We start from the raw sequence: 16,751 nt of genomic DNA on the forward strand, positions 1-16,751 counted from the left end.
GTAAATTCACATAGCTAGCAATTGGTAGAAGCAGGGTTTAAGTCTTAGTCGGTCTCTGTGTTCTTCTGAGGAGTCAGGAGATAACAGGTTAAGCAGTTGTGCCTGTAAATCTTAGCATATGAAGTGACTACAGAAGTATTATCTCTGTGTTTGGAATTCATTATTTTGGAACAGTTGAAGCTAGAGTATCTTTTATTGATTCACTTTTGAGATTTGTTTATATCATAGATTCATAGAGTTCTTAATCATTACTGGAAGTTCCAGCAGGGCGTTCATCTTGGGATCTGGAGGAAAGGAGATTGAGTGTGCCTACACTGGAATAAAATGCATTCTGTGTATCGAGTGCATTCTTTTTTTATGTTTTACCGTTTTGTTCAGAGCACAGATGCACTAGTAGTTAAAATGCTTTAGTCCACAGGTAACAAACATAGGCCCCCATTGGAAAGTTCTTACCTCACGTGCTAAGGAGGAACGAAGTGGAGTCTGGAATCCGACAGTGCATCATCCTCAAGGACCCGACTCTCATTTCATGCCTTTGGTCCCACTCCAATATAATGGTGCAGCCAAGGAGAGGGTGTGATTCTTCTGCAAATTTTGTTTTTGAAATTAGTGGACTGTTTTTAATACCACTTTTCAGTTTAAAGAAAAATCAAGTAGACAAGACAAAGAATTCTCTTAACATCCCCCTTCCTCAGAATTTCTACTTATGTTAACATCTTGCATTCGTTCCTCTGGTACGTTTCGTACAACTGATGAATCGATATTGACCATTATTAACTAAAGTGTGTCGTTTACCTTCTAGTTCACTCTCTGTTTTGTACATTCTATGGGCCTTGAAAAACATGTCTTGTCGCATATGCACCATCACGTTATCATACAGAATACTTTTGCTGCCCTCAACATCCTGTTTTCCACTCATTTTTCCCTCTTTTCCCCACCCCCAGAGCCCCTATCTCTGTGGTTTATCTTTTCCAGAACGTGTTATAGTTGGGATCATAGAGTGTGTGGACTTTTCAGACGAGCTTCTTTCACTTAGCAATATGGATTTAAGGTCTTTCGTGGCTTGATAGCTCATCTCTTTGTATTGCTAAATAATATTCCATTGTGTGCATGTACCTTGGTTTTTTTCCATTTTCTGTTGAAAGACACCTTGGTGGCTTCCAATTTCTGGCCATTGTGAAGAAGGCTGCTATAAACATGCAGGTGTTTGTGTAGATGTAAGTTTTCTGTTCATGTGGAGAACTCCCTAAAAGAATGATTACCAGACCATTTGGTAAGATTATGTTTAGCTTTGCGAGACACTGCCAAACTGTCTTACAAAATGGCTGTACCATTTCAGATCTTTTTTTAAAATTAATAACTATCTCTTTATTCATCTTTTCTGCGAGTGTCAAGACCCCCCTGCAAGTTTCTCTCAGGTCTTGGGATCGGGTCTTACACGCATTCCTATACCAGTCCCTGGCAGATCCCAGTGATTGTCTTAAAATAGTCAGGGGTCTTCTCTGGTGATAGTTGTGGGCTGGAGAGGAACCGCTTTTCCTCAGCATTCAGCCATTGGAAGAGGGAGCAAAGAATGCCCAGCTAGAATGGGGACTCTGGCAGCAGACAGGGAAGGTACTGAAAGAGAAAACGTGGTTAACGAAGACGGCCCGAGATGCTGCCTAATCCTTGGGCTTTTGCTTCGCTGGCTTGTTTGCTTGCTTGCTCTCTGGTGTGCTTCTCTCTCTCTCTCTCTCTACCTCTCTCTTTCTCTCTTTTTCTTCCTGTGGTAAATCTCGGTGTACTGCAGAAAGCAGGTTGTAAGGTGTTTAGATTTCATGCTCTCAACCATCACCCTTAACATTCAACCTCAGGCCACTGTATACATTTTTGCACATTTAGCCTAACCTGAAGTTGTGGTACTGAAAAACATATAAATTATCGGAACCAAATAAATGAACTTAAGTTATTCTTAAACATTCACTACTATTGCATAGTAATAGAAACTCATCACCCATACCGAATTAGACCATTCTTACAGATTTGCCTCCTTCTGGTCTTGGTTCTCCCATTAATGAACCATGCAAACCAGAGTGGGTCTACTGTCATGGTGGATTTCTGTGTCTTTGGCTATAAAATAAGGAAGTGAGACCAGATCATCCCTAGGGCCTCTTTTACTGTAAAATTTTAGCACTCTGTGAGTTGTAGCAAACATACAGAGGGTTTCCTGAGTGGCAAAAATGCATCAGGTCATAAAGGATTAAGATTTGGGTGAGCTGTAATCTGTTTTATGACACCCGTGAAGGACTTTATTACTCTCTTTAATTGCCCCTAGCCAAGGTTAATTAAGTGTGTTTAAGTTCTCATTCTAGCCTGTGTGCCTCTCTATTCTTGGCTCAAGAGTTCATTTCTTTTTCCCTTGCCATGTTTGATCAATAGCTGTCAGCATGCTCTCCGGAGGTCAGCGACTTCTCTCCAGCACTTGACTGGCAGGTGGCACTTTTGAAGGACTGCACACTCTGCCTTCCTTCTGGCTGCGAGGGTCCTCTCAGTTCTTGGCAGGGTGCAGAGGAGAGGATCAAGAAACCCTAGGGTCTCCCTCAGACTGATATTCATCTTCCTTGTCAAAGAATGGGGAAAAAAGGCAGAATTAAGGAAGTGGTGGCGTTCCTTTTCTGTTGCCAGAAACCTATGCCATTATCCCTGTTGCTCTTCCGTGATGTTGCTGTTTACCACTTAGTGGCAATCCTTCTCAGGAGGATTCTTCCTGTCAGCCCGTTGCTCTGGCTTTGAAAAATCACAGGCCTGAAATGGAATTTCTTAACACGTCAAAGGTTCACTGTTGATACGGTCTTCAGTTCACCTGTTCCCACCCCCCCCTTCCCTGCTGTTTCACTTAAGACTGTGACTTTTTTTTCTTTCCCTTTTTAAAAAAGTTTTTTTTTTTTTTTTTAATTCTGGCGTTCTTGTTTTCACCTTTAAGATATCAGGCGCCTGTCCTCCATGTTGCTGACCTCTGAAGTGATTCCTGGGGTGAACACACACTTTGTCCCCTGAGAGTTTGGAGAGTATTTCGTGTTGTAGGTGGCAGGTCAGAAACTGTTTAGAAATTATGCTGCTTTTGAGGACTTTTAAGGAGAGACCATTGATGCCTTCCTCGTTTGGTGTCCGAAGCAGCGTTGCTAGCATGCCTTCTGTGCTAGTTCTCTGACCAGGGGAGTTCAAGAAGCAAGATGTCCGCCCTCTGGAGCCAGTATTTCTGTGGTGCCTTGTGAACTGGAGAGAAGCCCATTAGAATGACTTCATAGGATATCCTCACCGCATGTGCGTAGGGATCCTGGCAGAGGGTCTGGAGGTGACAGAGGAGAGTTCCATCAGCTGAAATGAAGAAGGAGCAAATGATCCAAAGGCTGTTGTGGAGGGGGGCGTTAGCTAGGAATATTGCTCCTAAATCAAGGTCTGTGGCAGCCTGCTTTGGCCCTTTCATGGGAGAGCCAGAATGTTTGGGGCCGGGAGCATTAGGGAGCACCCCACAGACTGGAGTAGAACACTTTTGGACTACGTGGCTGGACACTGCCTGTTGGTTTACCCTGCGTCTCTTCCCAGGTTCGAGTCATCCTCCCATGCCATCAGTATGAGTGCCTACTTGCGAGAGCAGAGGCGGGAGCTCTACAGTCGCAGTGGAGAACTCCAAGGTAGGTGATTGACCTCTCTGGAAAAATGAGTTTCTGGAGAAGGATCTGAAGTGTTGGGCACATGTGAATTTGTGGTTTGCCTTCACAGGATTCCTTCAAGATGGCAAAGTTTTAAAGACTTGATAAACTGTTTCTTCTGTTACTTCCCAGCATCTGCTGTCAGGCAGCTAAAGCCATTGCCATGGCCACAGATTTTATAGACCTGCTACCAGTCAAGTGAGAACTCAAAGCTTAAGATAGGAGGTCAGTCTCTTCGTGCTAAAACGTGGCAGACACAAGTCCAGTCTGGGGGAATGCTGGTCTTCTATGGCCGTCACGGGTACACTTAGTACTTTCCATACCTTCTAGAATGTAGCAGGAGCACCTGGGATTGGGAAAAGGGTAAATGCAGCCTCCGTCATTATTTAAAGGGAAGAAAGGTGTCTCTAAGTGAGATGTTGTAATCAAGCTAGCTTTGACATACAGGATATTTGATACCCGTATGTGGTTCCTAAAGAGTTGTAACCTGGAGAAGAAAATCCTTGAGAAAATAAATCATAAGCAAATTTGATTAAATTAAAAATCCAATAACATTTTCTTCTGTGACAAGAAAGATGCTAATCACGGTAAATGCAATCAATTTAGAAAGATTTATGTAGTCCTGCTAAGTGCCTGCCATTCTAGGCATCGAAGGGGATGGAGGTTGAGTAGAAGGGAAGAAAAGATAAAGCCTTAAGATCCAGCTATGCAAGTAAGGCAAGAATATCAGTAATAGTGCCAGGAAGTCAGGGCTAACAGCTAAGTAGATGATGTACATGAAAATGCTCGAGAGGGTGAGAGAAGGGAGTGATGATTTAAATTATTTTAGAACTATGGGCTTCCTGTATAAGGGATGCATGAGAACACTTCATTTGGGGGAATGCTTTAGAGGCACTTGAAATATTTAGTCTTCAGGATTTATCAGGTTTCAGAACATTATGCAGCATCCAGCCAGAACTTTCTGGATTAAAGACTACCACCCAGCCATTTCTATCTCCACCTTCATTATTAATCTAAATACCTGTAAATTTTTCCAAAGATAGCTACTCTGCTCTCTCATGCCTATACCATAGTAATAATCCCACAGCTCATGGGTAGAGTTACCAGAATTAAAAGCCTAGAAATATGTTTGAGGATATAAGGAAAAGGAAAGTAGCCTGCCAACATTTTATTTAGTAGTAGTGTTGCTCTACATTGTTGGAAGCATGAGGTACATGGGTGCAGGGGGTAGTTAGGATTGGAGCAAGTCGAGGAGCGAAGGTAGAAGGTGACCCAGGCTCTAGCAAGCAGCTGCCTGGTGGCAGTGTGGGGTGGACTGAGAAGCTTGGAACAAATTGTGGTGACTCACCCCACGTTCCTGTAGGGCTGATCGTACCCAAACTGCCACTCGGGCTGCAGCTGCTCATTCAGGACTAGAGCGATCCTTCCTACGCAGTAGCCTTACTGTAATTGTTGAGTCGACATCACGAAACTTTAAATTTACCTCCGCAGTTTTTCTCCACTTGGTTTGTAGTACGAGCAGTTTCTTTAATGGGGACAAGGCAAGCCTTTCTTTTTTCTTCTAGATCATTCCACTTTCTACTCATCTGTACGCTTAATGCTTTAGAGCAGTTTTAGGCTCACAGCAAAGTTGAGTGGAGAAAGTGCCGAGGCTTCCTGCATACCCCTTGCCCTGACACAAGCACCGCCTCCCTTCCTACAACACCCCCGCCACAAGGAAGCCTTTTGTTTGACGTGTAGAGATGAAAAGGTAGACCACATAGTTAACGGAACAACAGAGCAACCTATCATTCATTCAGACTCTAGCATAATTAGTCCACCAAGACAGATGACTGATTATCTGTCTTCTCTTCTCTGCGCTCCCAGCCATGCAGAATGGCTTTTCTGCCAGTGGCCCTGGTGGTCCACAGTCTCTGGAGAGACCCTGGAGCAAAGCCGTGACGAGAGGGTTCAGGGCCCAGATGGCCAACCCTTATACTCTAGCTCCCCATTTCCTAGTTTCGTACCCTCTTTGCCTCTGTTTCCTTACCTGTACATGGAGACGGAAATAACAGTACCCACCTCACGAGGTTGTTGTGAAAGCTTCGTTGAGGTAGGTGATGAGCAGTGTTTAGAAAAGTGCTGACCGAATAGGGAGTGTTAGGTCTTCCTCCTCCCCCAGCCCCCTTGTTCTCGCTCATTCGGTCACTTCAGTTTTTGTCGTCCTTCTCTTTGTCTCTTTAGCTAAATCTACTCCACTTTCCAACTTAAATTCAGTTGTCACTTAGTCTGATGACTGTCCAGCACCCCATGATCAGTGCTCACTTGTTTGAGTGTACCATGAAACTCTAAGCTCAGGAGAGATAGACCATTTTATATTCTATCCTTAGAGTAGGGCCTGGTGTAGTAAATATTCGGTAAATAGTGACTGACTCAGCGACAGAACCAATGAGGGCGGTTGACATCAAACGTGGGATAGAGAGCTCAACATGGAGAGATAGGAAGGGCCCTGAAGGGAGAGGCGGCCACTGAGAGGCAGTATTGGCTTCAGAGGTTCGGTTAGTTTTTAAGTTAGGGAGAAGGAGAGGTTGTGTGTAGATCTGTTTTTGTTCTCTGCAGTAGTTCTCTACGTAGCTTCATTAAGTAGGAATGTTGCCCCTGAGCTGTCTGGCCTAGGACAGCACTGCTGTGTATAATGGAGAGACATGTCCAAATCCAACTTCATTATGGAGAAAGTTTAGGTTAATTGAGGACTCTTTGTAACTGGGAACGTTCTCATTTTTCAGAAAGTTAATTGAAATATGGAACTATATGTGATGGTATATTTCACTTAACCAGTGTTCAGCAAAATAGGAGGATTTATCTCGGGTTACAAGGAAGAAAGTAGTCAGCAAACATCTCATGTTCATAATAATCATTAAAACATAATTTTAGCTGAGCGGACAGATCACATGCATGCTGAGAGAAGAACTCCGCTGACGAGTTTCTGTAAAAGTTTGATGGTATTTCATTGAGGAGCAGAAGTGTCTCTGATGAATGCTTTTAACAGTTCAGCAGGAAAAGGGGAAAATCACACCTATTTTCCATTAAAAAACCAGCCAGCCTTTCTCAGTTACTCTATTCATCTGACTTGTCCATGGACCATTGTGAGATCAGCATTTCAGTTTATCTTTGAAAAGGTATAATCGAAAATAGTTCAGTCCACTGGACTGGCAGAAGGGGCTGGCAGAAGACTTTGTCTCTCCTCTGCCCGCCACAGAGCTGCAACCTTCGCTTCCCAGTAGTTTGGTTCAAGGGTCAACTTTTCCTTCTGTGGCAAAGAAAATTCACCAGAAAGACCATCAAAGTCACATTAGAGAGGTCCCGTTTTATAGAAGTTAAGTCTCTCCCAACATTTTCAGTTCATCGCACAATTAAAAATGTTACTCAACAACACACAAGGGGAGCAAAGAACGTAGAAATGAGATTTCTTTGGTGTCATCAACCCATCTCAGTTGGCTCCGTTCAGGTGCAGATGGTCCATTAGCCGGTGTGCTGTTGGCAGTTGGGCCGAGGAGGTGGGGATGCTCTTTCAAAGTGTGCAGCAGCACAGGTGGAAATCGAACTTGTGTGTCTCCGTTAATCAGAGAGGTCCTGTTGCTTTGAGCCTCTCCACTGCTTCATTGTGCGGCTTAGGCAGTCAGGTTAGAAAGATAGTAGTTTTAATGAACATTAAATGAACATGCTACAGGTTAGAAAGATAGTAGTTTTAAAGAACATTTAGCTTGAATATGGCTTCTCAGATTTAACGCGGGTTTCTTTGGGGGAATAAGGTAACTGATGAAGGCTATCTCATGAGCATTTTTTTTCTTTTTTTTAAATTCTTGAGTTGGAAGATTTACTTCTTTTTTCTTTTTTTTTTTTAAGACTTTATTTAGTTATTTGACAGACAGAGATCATAAGTAGGTGGCGGCGGGGGGTAGCAGACTCGCCACTGAGCAGAGAGGCCGATGAGGGGCTCGATCGCAGGACCCTGAGATCATGACCTGAGCCGAAGACAGAGGCTTTAACCCACTGAGCCACCCAGGCGCCCCTCTCATGAGCATATTTTAAAAAAAGACCTCAAAATACTGCTACTAATGACCAAAATAAGCTCTTAGTTTACTCGGTCCCACTGTGCCATGGTTTTCTCATTTGACTATGCAATTAAAACTCTGGAAAAAACACAATAGCTGTAATTGATTTAAATTAAAATGGTGCTTTAAAAAATTCAACCTTGTGGAATTGGGAGAACTGCACCCACTTCTTTATCTCCTGTTTTCTTGGTCCCTCTAGTCTCGCTGATCCTCTGAGCTGGCTCCTCTCAAGGTCACCAGCGATCTCCATCTTGGCGGATTCAGTGTTTGCTTCCCTGTGTTCATCTCGCTTGATCTTCTGGCCAGCCATGTTCCTTTTTTCCTCCACATGTTGGAGTGTCTCAAGGTTTGGTGCTGGGACCTTACCTGTGCTCACTCTCTAGACAACCCCCGATATCTCAGCCCAGATTGAGGTTTGCTTAGTGCCTAGGTGCAGGCCACTTCCAGATTGGGCCTCCTGCCCAAACTGGTTATTGTTTCCTGACCTCTTCTAGCATCCTGCCCACTCCCTAACACCATCCTGTCATTCTTTCTCACATTTTTAAAGAATTTTCCTCATAATACTTCATTTCTATATATCTTTCTCACTTAGTAAGTTTCTGCACTTGCCTCTGAAGTCTTACTCATTAGTGCATTCCAGTGCCTGGGGCAATGCTTGGCTTGAATTCAGCACTCAAAACGTATAGGAGGGAGGGGGCTCGGTCCTCAGTATCCCCTTGTTTGGAGGCACAGGCCTACTTACATGAGAAAGCCTAGTGGGAGGCTTAATGAACAGAGTAGGAGTCCTGTGATTTTTCTCCTTCATTCATTTTTAAGATAATAAAACTCACGAATGAGTGAATAGAGCACAGTAATTGTCAATGATCCAAGTAGAAATGTTTTGCTTACAGTTTCTTTTCTGTCTTGGGGCTACTTAGTACTTGTGTTTGTACTCAATAATATTACCTTTAGAGTGCTATTTTTATTCCCATTAGTCTAATGAGTGGCATTTCTGTAGCCCTGACATTAAAATATTCTGTAAAGCTCCAACCACTTGAGAATTGACTTCTCTAAGAGGATTTGCTTTACATGGTAAATATGGAAGCACTGGCATCAGGGAAAACTGGGCTCTTATACTGACTGACCTGAATTTTCTGAGTTTTCTCTCTAATGGGTTGTTGGTGACTGGGGTTGTGAATACCTAAGGATATCATATGTAATTAATCTGTTTAGAGGTACCTCACCTTAAGGTAGGGAGATATTTGAAATACATTAGCCATGAGCTGATTATCCTTTTTTACAAAAGGATTTATAATAGAAGTCTCTCAAATAGCAAGCTTTTCTATAATGGAGCATTTAAAGCAAGATTCCATTTATGCACACATTTTCAGGGACATTTTGGCTGAAGTGAGGTACAGCAATTTTATACTCATCCCGCACATTTGTTCCACAGCCTTAAACATAAGAAGCACTTGTAAAGCTTTATATCTTGAAATACGATTAGAAAATTCTTTGTAGTCTTAAATTTTGCGTAATGACTTTGTTAATAACTGTGTAGCAATATGCGGGGGACATGAAAAAATACATTTTTTCTTCTTAAAATTGCATATAATTATTTCAAGATAACCTTAATCTTTCATAGTTATCTCTCTGTTTTAGGTTCTAACATAATAAAAATTGATTCCCCTTCCTTTTATATATTTATGTTCTTGCTTTTTAAAAAGACTGATCTTAACTTCCTCCTATGTAAGATTTGTCTTATAATGAAACTGTAATAGAATTTTTATAAATGCTAATTTCTTTATATGTTCCCAAGAAGTAGTAAGTAATAAATATGTTTTCCTCAGGTCATGAATAGACTAATGCATTATTTAAAATCATTTAGGAAATAAAAGTATTTTTATGCTGAGATTGTTTCTGACTCTATCACCTCTTTGCCATAATCGTTGCAATGTAGATATTCATTTTATTTAAAAATGTTCTCTGTTTCTGGGTTTAATTTATGACATGGGTTTGTTTTTTGAAGAATTCTAGTTCATACAAATTCCTGTTGGACGAGCCATTGGTATCCGAGCCGTGTGGAGGAGCCTGGAGGTCATGGGATGGACAGTGGGTCCTGAGAGTGCAAAACAGCTGTCACGAAGCCTTAGTAAAGCCTTTGACCCTCACTCTTGAGAAATGATCTTTGGTCATCGTGCAGAACTAGTTGGTGACCTATAAGCTTATTTTTAAGAATCCTTTGTTCTACGTACTCATTCACCCATGCAGATGTGGGAAAAGAGTGAATACTGTTAAATGAGATATGTATTTGAGATTAAAGTGATACATAGGAATTTCTCTTTAAATAGTACTGGAGTTAAAAGTTTTTTTTTTTAAATAAAAAATGTGAAAAAATGACAAATTTCTAACTTGTTTCAGGAAAATTTAAAAGTTAGCTTCTCTCATATTTTTAATCATTTGGCTCATTAACTTTTTAATTAATGTAAAATAACAGCTTTGCTCATTTTCTTAGATTTTCGTTAAGATTGTAAGAAATTATATTTTTGCCAAATTTAGTAATTTATATGATGCAGCTAATTTTGACTTGAGCTATTTTAGAGAACAGAGAAGACCAAAAACATTCATGGTGTATAGTGGGGAAACTAAGTTTTAGACTAAATGAGAACACCGAAGAACAACTTGATCATTGTCCCAATAAGACACAATTCGTAAGATAGTTTTATGTTATGAGAATGAAGCATGAGTCCTTTCAGGAATATTAATAGTTAGAGATGCTTATCTGAAGTGATTTGTTATCAGAATTCAGAAGAAACTGATGTCTGCATGCATGTAGTATGAGGTCTAGGCAAGAAAATAATAGATTTTAATGGTAGCAGGTGCCTTGGAACTCATAATCTGGTACATTTTTTTAAAGATTTTATTTATTTAAGAGAGAGAGAGAACGAGGCAGGGGAAGGGCAGGAGGAGAAGGAGAAGCCGACTCCCCGCTGAGCAGGGAGCCAGACTGGGGGCTCGATCCCAGGACCCTGAGATCATGACCCGAGCTGAAAGCACAGGCTTAACCAACCGAGCCATGCAGATGCCCCTAATCTAGTGCTTTTCAAATTCGTTATTTTAGTCCTAGAACCTGTTTTCTGTATGTTTTATTTCAGTGTTGAATGTAGAAAGCAGACTGAGGGGGAGGTGGTTTGACTAAATGGGGTCTGGGACTCCAGAGCCTCCCCACCCAGACTCCCCTCCATCTGCTCCTCTCTTCCGCGGAGCACCCGAGGCACCATTGCGAAACTAAAGACTCCCAGAATCAGCATGCTATACAAGCAAAACTGATAAAAAGACAGATGACATTACAGATTTGTAGAGATGGGACAGGTGCGTCAGTGATGGGTGGTCAGACAATTGATTAACCATAAACAAACCAAAAAGTTGAATTTGAAACTCATCAGTTAGGAAAATAAATTTTGTGTGCGTGGAGAACTGAAATGTGGAAAACAAAACCGACTGACCCTTGAGTTCCTAGTAGCATTGTTTGAATAACAAAAGCCTGAAAATAACTCAAATACCATAGACAGGAGAATGGATTTATCAGTCTCGGCCTAGCCGGACAGTAGAATACTACGTAGCAATGAAAATGAATGAACTGTACTGTATATTAAGTTGGTTTAATCTCAAAAGCAATCACAAAAGACTATAGATATAGTCGAATCCCATCTGTACGAAGGTCAGAAGCAGTCAGGACTGAACAATATCGTGAGGCGTCTATCCTTGTGTGATGACAACATGAGGAAGGTAAGGGAGGGAGCACAAACATAAAACTCAGGGAAAGGGCCACCTCTGGAAAGGGTCGAAGAGGGTATAATTAGAGAGGAGCATAGGCTTCAAGGATCATAGTACTGTTCTATTTCTTAAGCTAAGTGATGGAGATGCTGTTGGATTTTTTTAAACTTACTTAGTGTCCTGTACATTCAGATATCACACATTTCATAAAAAGTACAATTACAATAATTGGTACAAGGCCTCTTAAGTCTCCAGAGACACAACCACCTGTAGTGTAATGTTCCTATAGGAAAGTCTTCAGGAAATTTGGAGTGTTCTGGGAGAGCTAGGTTGGTTCATGGCTGCCCCAGGCTGCAATGTCAGGTCCCTGCCACAGCCATGATTGCTACTGAACTTCAGCTGTCCCTCAGATAGTTCATGAGAAGACAGCTCCAGGAGCAGGAGCGAGTGCTCCCTGCCAACTTCCCCAGCCTCATCTAACCCGTCAGAACCCGGTTTCAGGTGACGTCAGCAGCTAGTCTGCTTTTGTGTCCTGCGTTTTCTAGACTTTCTATTTATTTATCACATAATGTACAGATTTATTACCTATATTTGTCCTGGGCAGGGCCTTTAGGATACAGTCATGAGCAGAATCAAGTTTTGCCTTGGAAGGTCAAAAGAGCAGAAAGGGACCATGACCATATCTCAGAGACTGGCACTTGTCCCCCAGCATTTGTTCTGTCTCTCCTTCACATGAAGAGAGCCCTGATTTTTAGCCATACACATGGCCACCCCAAATAGAAACATTTCTAAGCCTTCTGTGCAGCTAGCCATGAACATGTAATTTAATTCTAGCCAATAGAATGTACATGAAAGTGGTGTGTATAACTATAACTGGGTCTCATATTTACAGGGAAGGAAGAGGCTGTCCCTTTATTCACAGCCCAGCGTGCATGAACGCGTTCTGAAGCACGCTGTGAAGGAACTGTGGTGGCGAGCGCCATCTTAGGCCATGCGGATGAGGTGGTAGAGCAGTGAGATAGAAGCAGCTTGAGTTAGAGACTGTGCAGCGTCAGGCTTCTGATAACCAGAGTCATTGCACCATCCCAGACTTCTCCATGAGACAGGAATAAACGGTCCTGTTTAAGTCTGTGGCATTTTGGTTCTCTGCTACTTGCAGCCTTGCTTATATCCGGATTAATTTTTTTTTTAAAGATTTTATTTATTTATTTGTTAGAGAGAGAGAGGGGGGAACAGCAGGCAGAGGGAGAAGCAGGCTCCCTGCCGAGCAAGGAGCCTGATGTGGGACTCTATCTCAGAGCCCTGGGATCATGACCTGAGCCAAAGGCAGGTGCTTAATGGCTGAGCCACCCACATGTCCCTATTCTGATTGAGTCAACGTGCAGACATGTGATCACAGCACTGTGTTAGGCATTATGATGGAATTATGTAGATCTTTAACAGATCTGTATACAATGCTGGGAAGGCAGGGAGGCTTTCATAAGTATTTAAATTTCAAGCTGCTTATAAAAGAAGAAGAGAAGCTTTGCAGATAAAAAAGGGATGGGCATTTCAGGCAATGGACATGGCAGGAATAAAAGTATGGAAGTGTGAGAATATAGGCTTTTCTCGTTCCATAACATGAGTTAGAAGGATATAACTCTCTCTCATAAAATATATGAGAGAGAGAGAGAGAAAAAAAAAAAAAACACTGAGGTGGGGGGACAGGGGGAGAGGAGAAAAAGTCTCAAGCAGACTCTGCACTGAGCATGGATCCTGACACGGGGCTCGATCCCATCACCTGGAGATCATGACCTGAGCCAAAACCAAAAGTCAGACACTCAACTGCGCCCACCCAGGCGTCCCTAACTTTTTCTATTAAGGAAATCAGTTTATGTATACAGACTGCTACTGATTATCATTTATAAGGGGGCACCAAAGCTGTTGAGGATGGCTTGGGCCATTGTCCATGGTAGCAAGAGATTAAGAATTGATAGAACCAATGGTGTCTTGGTGATGGTAAGAAAGTAAAAATCTTGTTACACCTGAGTACAAGCTAAATGTGATCACCTACTAGATTTTCTGAGAGGTGTTCCAATGGTAAGGCTATGCCCCTTTATTAAAATTGTTGGAGGAAACACAGCTGTTTTAAATGCAACTATTGTAGCGTCTTAGGCTGTGCAAGGTAGATTTGGCTGGAGATACTGGCAAGGGTGGGATCGTGAAGGACCAGCCCAATCTATTTCCAGAGTACCTTGCCTGGCTTGGCCTGCAAATGGCAGCTTGGTTGTGTATGGAGATTGACGAGTTCTGTGTGCTCACATCTGATTTCCAGCTTGCAAGTGTGTGGATGAAAATATACATCAAGTTACTTTTGGCTTCACCACAATTTTAAACTCAAAAAGCCCATATTACAGTAATATATGAGAGTATGTATGAATGCTACATGAATATTGTAATAGTCATAATATAGGATGTTCATTGCTAGAATTGTGATGACATCTACTGAATTGCAGCCAGTTCATTTGCATATTCATGCCCACTTAGCTCAAATAAGTCCCTGTTTGTTTGCACATTAACGTCTGATTTCAGCACCAGTTAACTAATTTACATATCCCTGTTCAGTTGGTTAGTGATGTTCATATGTGGAATGTTGGTGCAGCTGTTTGTGCTTTGAGGAGCTTGGGGAGCACAGTGGTTTAGTGGAAGGAGTACCTATTACTCATCCTGCTTTTACTAGGCAAGTCACGTTAACTTTCTGAGCCCTAGACTGCTCCGCCGTGTAATGAAGTTAGTAACACTTACCCTGCCTGTTTCCTAGGGTTGTTGTGTCAATTGCCAAATCGGAGGTGACAACATATAGTCAGCATTTCTAGGCTACCTGTATTCCAGGGATGTTCCCAGAATATCCGCATGTAGGAAGGTTCTAGGTGTCATCAAAGACAAGACTTGCAAGCAGACACAGTTTTAATGAATGTTCTAAGTACTTTGGGGAGCATGGAGGAGAAAACCCTGAGCGTTGCCAGAGGGAGTCTTAGAAGATGTCACAAAGGAGGAATCTTTATACTGCAGTTGGAAAGGTGAGTTAACCAGACTGCCCGGGGGAGTGGCATGTACCTCAAGTAGGGAGAAGATGGAGACAACACCTGATGTGTGAGAGCTTCATGGGATAGTAGGTATTTGGAGGTTGAAGCAGAGAATGTTGGGAAAGATAAGGCTTAGAGAAGGGAGACCGGTGGGCAGGTCTCAGCGGACCTGGCATAACAGCGAGAGGACATGGATTTTGTCCTCTGGGTGATGAGTAGAGTGAGGTAAGTTGTGGTGTTATTTCAGGTGAGAGCTTATAAGATCATGCCAGCTTTTTAAGAGGTAACAGTGGGGGTGTGGGGGGGAGTAGATCCAAAAGCCAATTTTGAGGAAGAATCACGTAGACATGATGACTCCTTCTGTGTGGAGTTTGAACAAAGGTAAGCATTTTGGCCGATTCCCAGTTTTCCAATCTGGTGACTTGGGTAGGTAATGATTTTATTTAAGATAGGAAATGCAAGAAGAGGGTAGTTTTTATGGAGTATTAAGGGTGAAGATATCTTTTTTCCCCTTAACATATATTTTCGTATTTCTCTCTTAATTGCACTTTAATCTATCCAGCCTAATCTAACCACATCTAATCTAACCGACTCTGTTAACGACTCCCTCATATTTAAGGCATTCAGCAGTGTCTGATTACCCAGCACCATTGCCCTTCCGAAGTCTGATGTTGGAGCTCGGGTTTTCTTCCTTCCCTCCTCCTCCTTTTAAATTGCAGATAGCACCTTCTCCTTTTTAGGCTTTGGTTGGTGTATTAATCTGAGTGCTCTTCTTAAACTCTCTGAAGAATATGAATTCTTTATTTTTTATTCCTAGATGGACCTGTATTTTTATTACTAAAATCAAGCTACCATTCGTCTTTCTTAACATTTTGCTTTGTGATTTTTGTGTCAAGTCGCTTAACTGGTTTTCTCAGTTAATAGAGAGAAGTTAAATGATTTCTGTGACTCTCAGTCCATCTAAAACCCGAGGTTCTTGAGTCTCAGCATTTGGTCCGTTCCTAAAGGTAGGAGTCTGAGGACTAGTTAGAGGTTCAGAGCATGGTCTCCGCAGTCAGTCTTACTGCCTGGGTGAGTTTGGACAGACAACTCCTTTGTCAGTTTCTCTTTCTATAAACTGAATATACTTCTGTCATATGACTTATGTCGTAGGGCCACCGTGAGGATGAAATGTGTTAACATATATAAAGGGTTGAGAACTGTGCCTGGCACGAATTAAATGCTGATTAAATGTTAACTATTGCTAATTTATCTGGGGTCTGCCTCCCCTGCCCCAGCACCTGGCATCACACTTTTAAAATTAATGAATAGATATGCTAATGGTCAAATACATTCCGGTAAAATCTCCTAGAATGGTCCTCAGAAGCTCCTTTTTTCCCCATTCTCTTTTTTGCCAAAAGGTCGTCTAGAGTGTAGAAAACCTGTGCTTACATCAGTGATCATTGCAATCGTGTCATGTTAAGTGGCGTCCACTGCAGTGGTCTGGGTGGGCAGCACTTAGCGACTCTTCAGTGACCTGTTCGTACCATTTAACCCCGCCCCAGAGGTAAATACTCATGGCAATAATGAAAATGGCCATTTCTCTTCAAAATCATTTTGATATTCAGTGCCACTAACTGCATTTTACTCTGTAAATAATTGAGGATGATTAGTAGATGGCGAAATAGGAAGTTAAAATGGAAAGGTCATTTCTTCTATGAACTAACAACTTTCCATCTGATCGTTGGGTGACATTTTACAAACACTGTTGTCTTGCCTGCCTGCCCCTTAGCTTCATTGTGAAGTCACTTCCTGGTTAAACAGGAAGTTGTTTTTTGTAAAAACAAAAAACGCAATTTACTAACCATTTTTTTTTTTTAAGATTTTATTTATTTACTTGACACAGAGAGACAAATCCCAAGTAGGCAGAGAGGCAGGCAGAGGGAGAGGCAGAAGTAGGCTCCCTGCTGAGCAGCGAGCCCAATGTGGGGCTCGATCCCAGGACCCTGAGACCATGACCTGAGCTGAAGGCAGCGGCTTAACCCACTGAGCCACCCAGGCGCCCCTACTAACCATTCTTAACCTAAAAAAAAAACAGTGGCTTTCTCATGCCACTTCCTAGTCAATAAAAAATCCTAGAGCTATCAGAGATCTCAGATGAGTATCAT

At 42.1% G+C, this 16,751-nt stretch overlaps 1 protein-coding gene across 4 annotated transcripts in view; it reads left to right on the plus strand.

The window, feature by feature from the left end:
• Window positions 1-16,751, plus strand: part of EXOC4 (exocyst complex component 4) — a 730,537-nt gene that overhangs the window by 203,633 nt on the left and 510,153 nt on the right. For 2 of the 4 annotated variants that reach the window (XM_045062998.1, XM_045062999.1), the window contains exon 9: window positions 3,586-3,674. In XM_045062998.1, coding sequence (XP_044918933.1) covers window positions 3,586-3,674 — 89 coding nt within the window. Of the gene's footprint in view, window positions 1-3,585; window positions 3,675-7,985; window positions 9,693-9,791; window positions 9,815-16,751 lie in introns of those variants that run through there. The other 2 variants (XM_045063000.1, XM_013050349.2) reach the window with 2 other exon arrangements.

The sequence above is a fragment of the Mustela putorius genome, unplaced genomic scaffold, assembly GCF_011764305.1.
Source record: "Mustela putorius furo isolate JIRA1106 unplaced genomic scaffold, ASM1176430v1.1 tig00003845_pilon_pilon_pilon, whole genome shotgun sequence".
Classification (NCBI taxonomy): domain Eukaryota; kingdom Metazoa; phylum Chordata; class Mammalia; order Carnivora; family Mustelidae; genus Mustela; species Mustela putorius.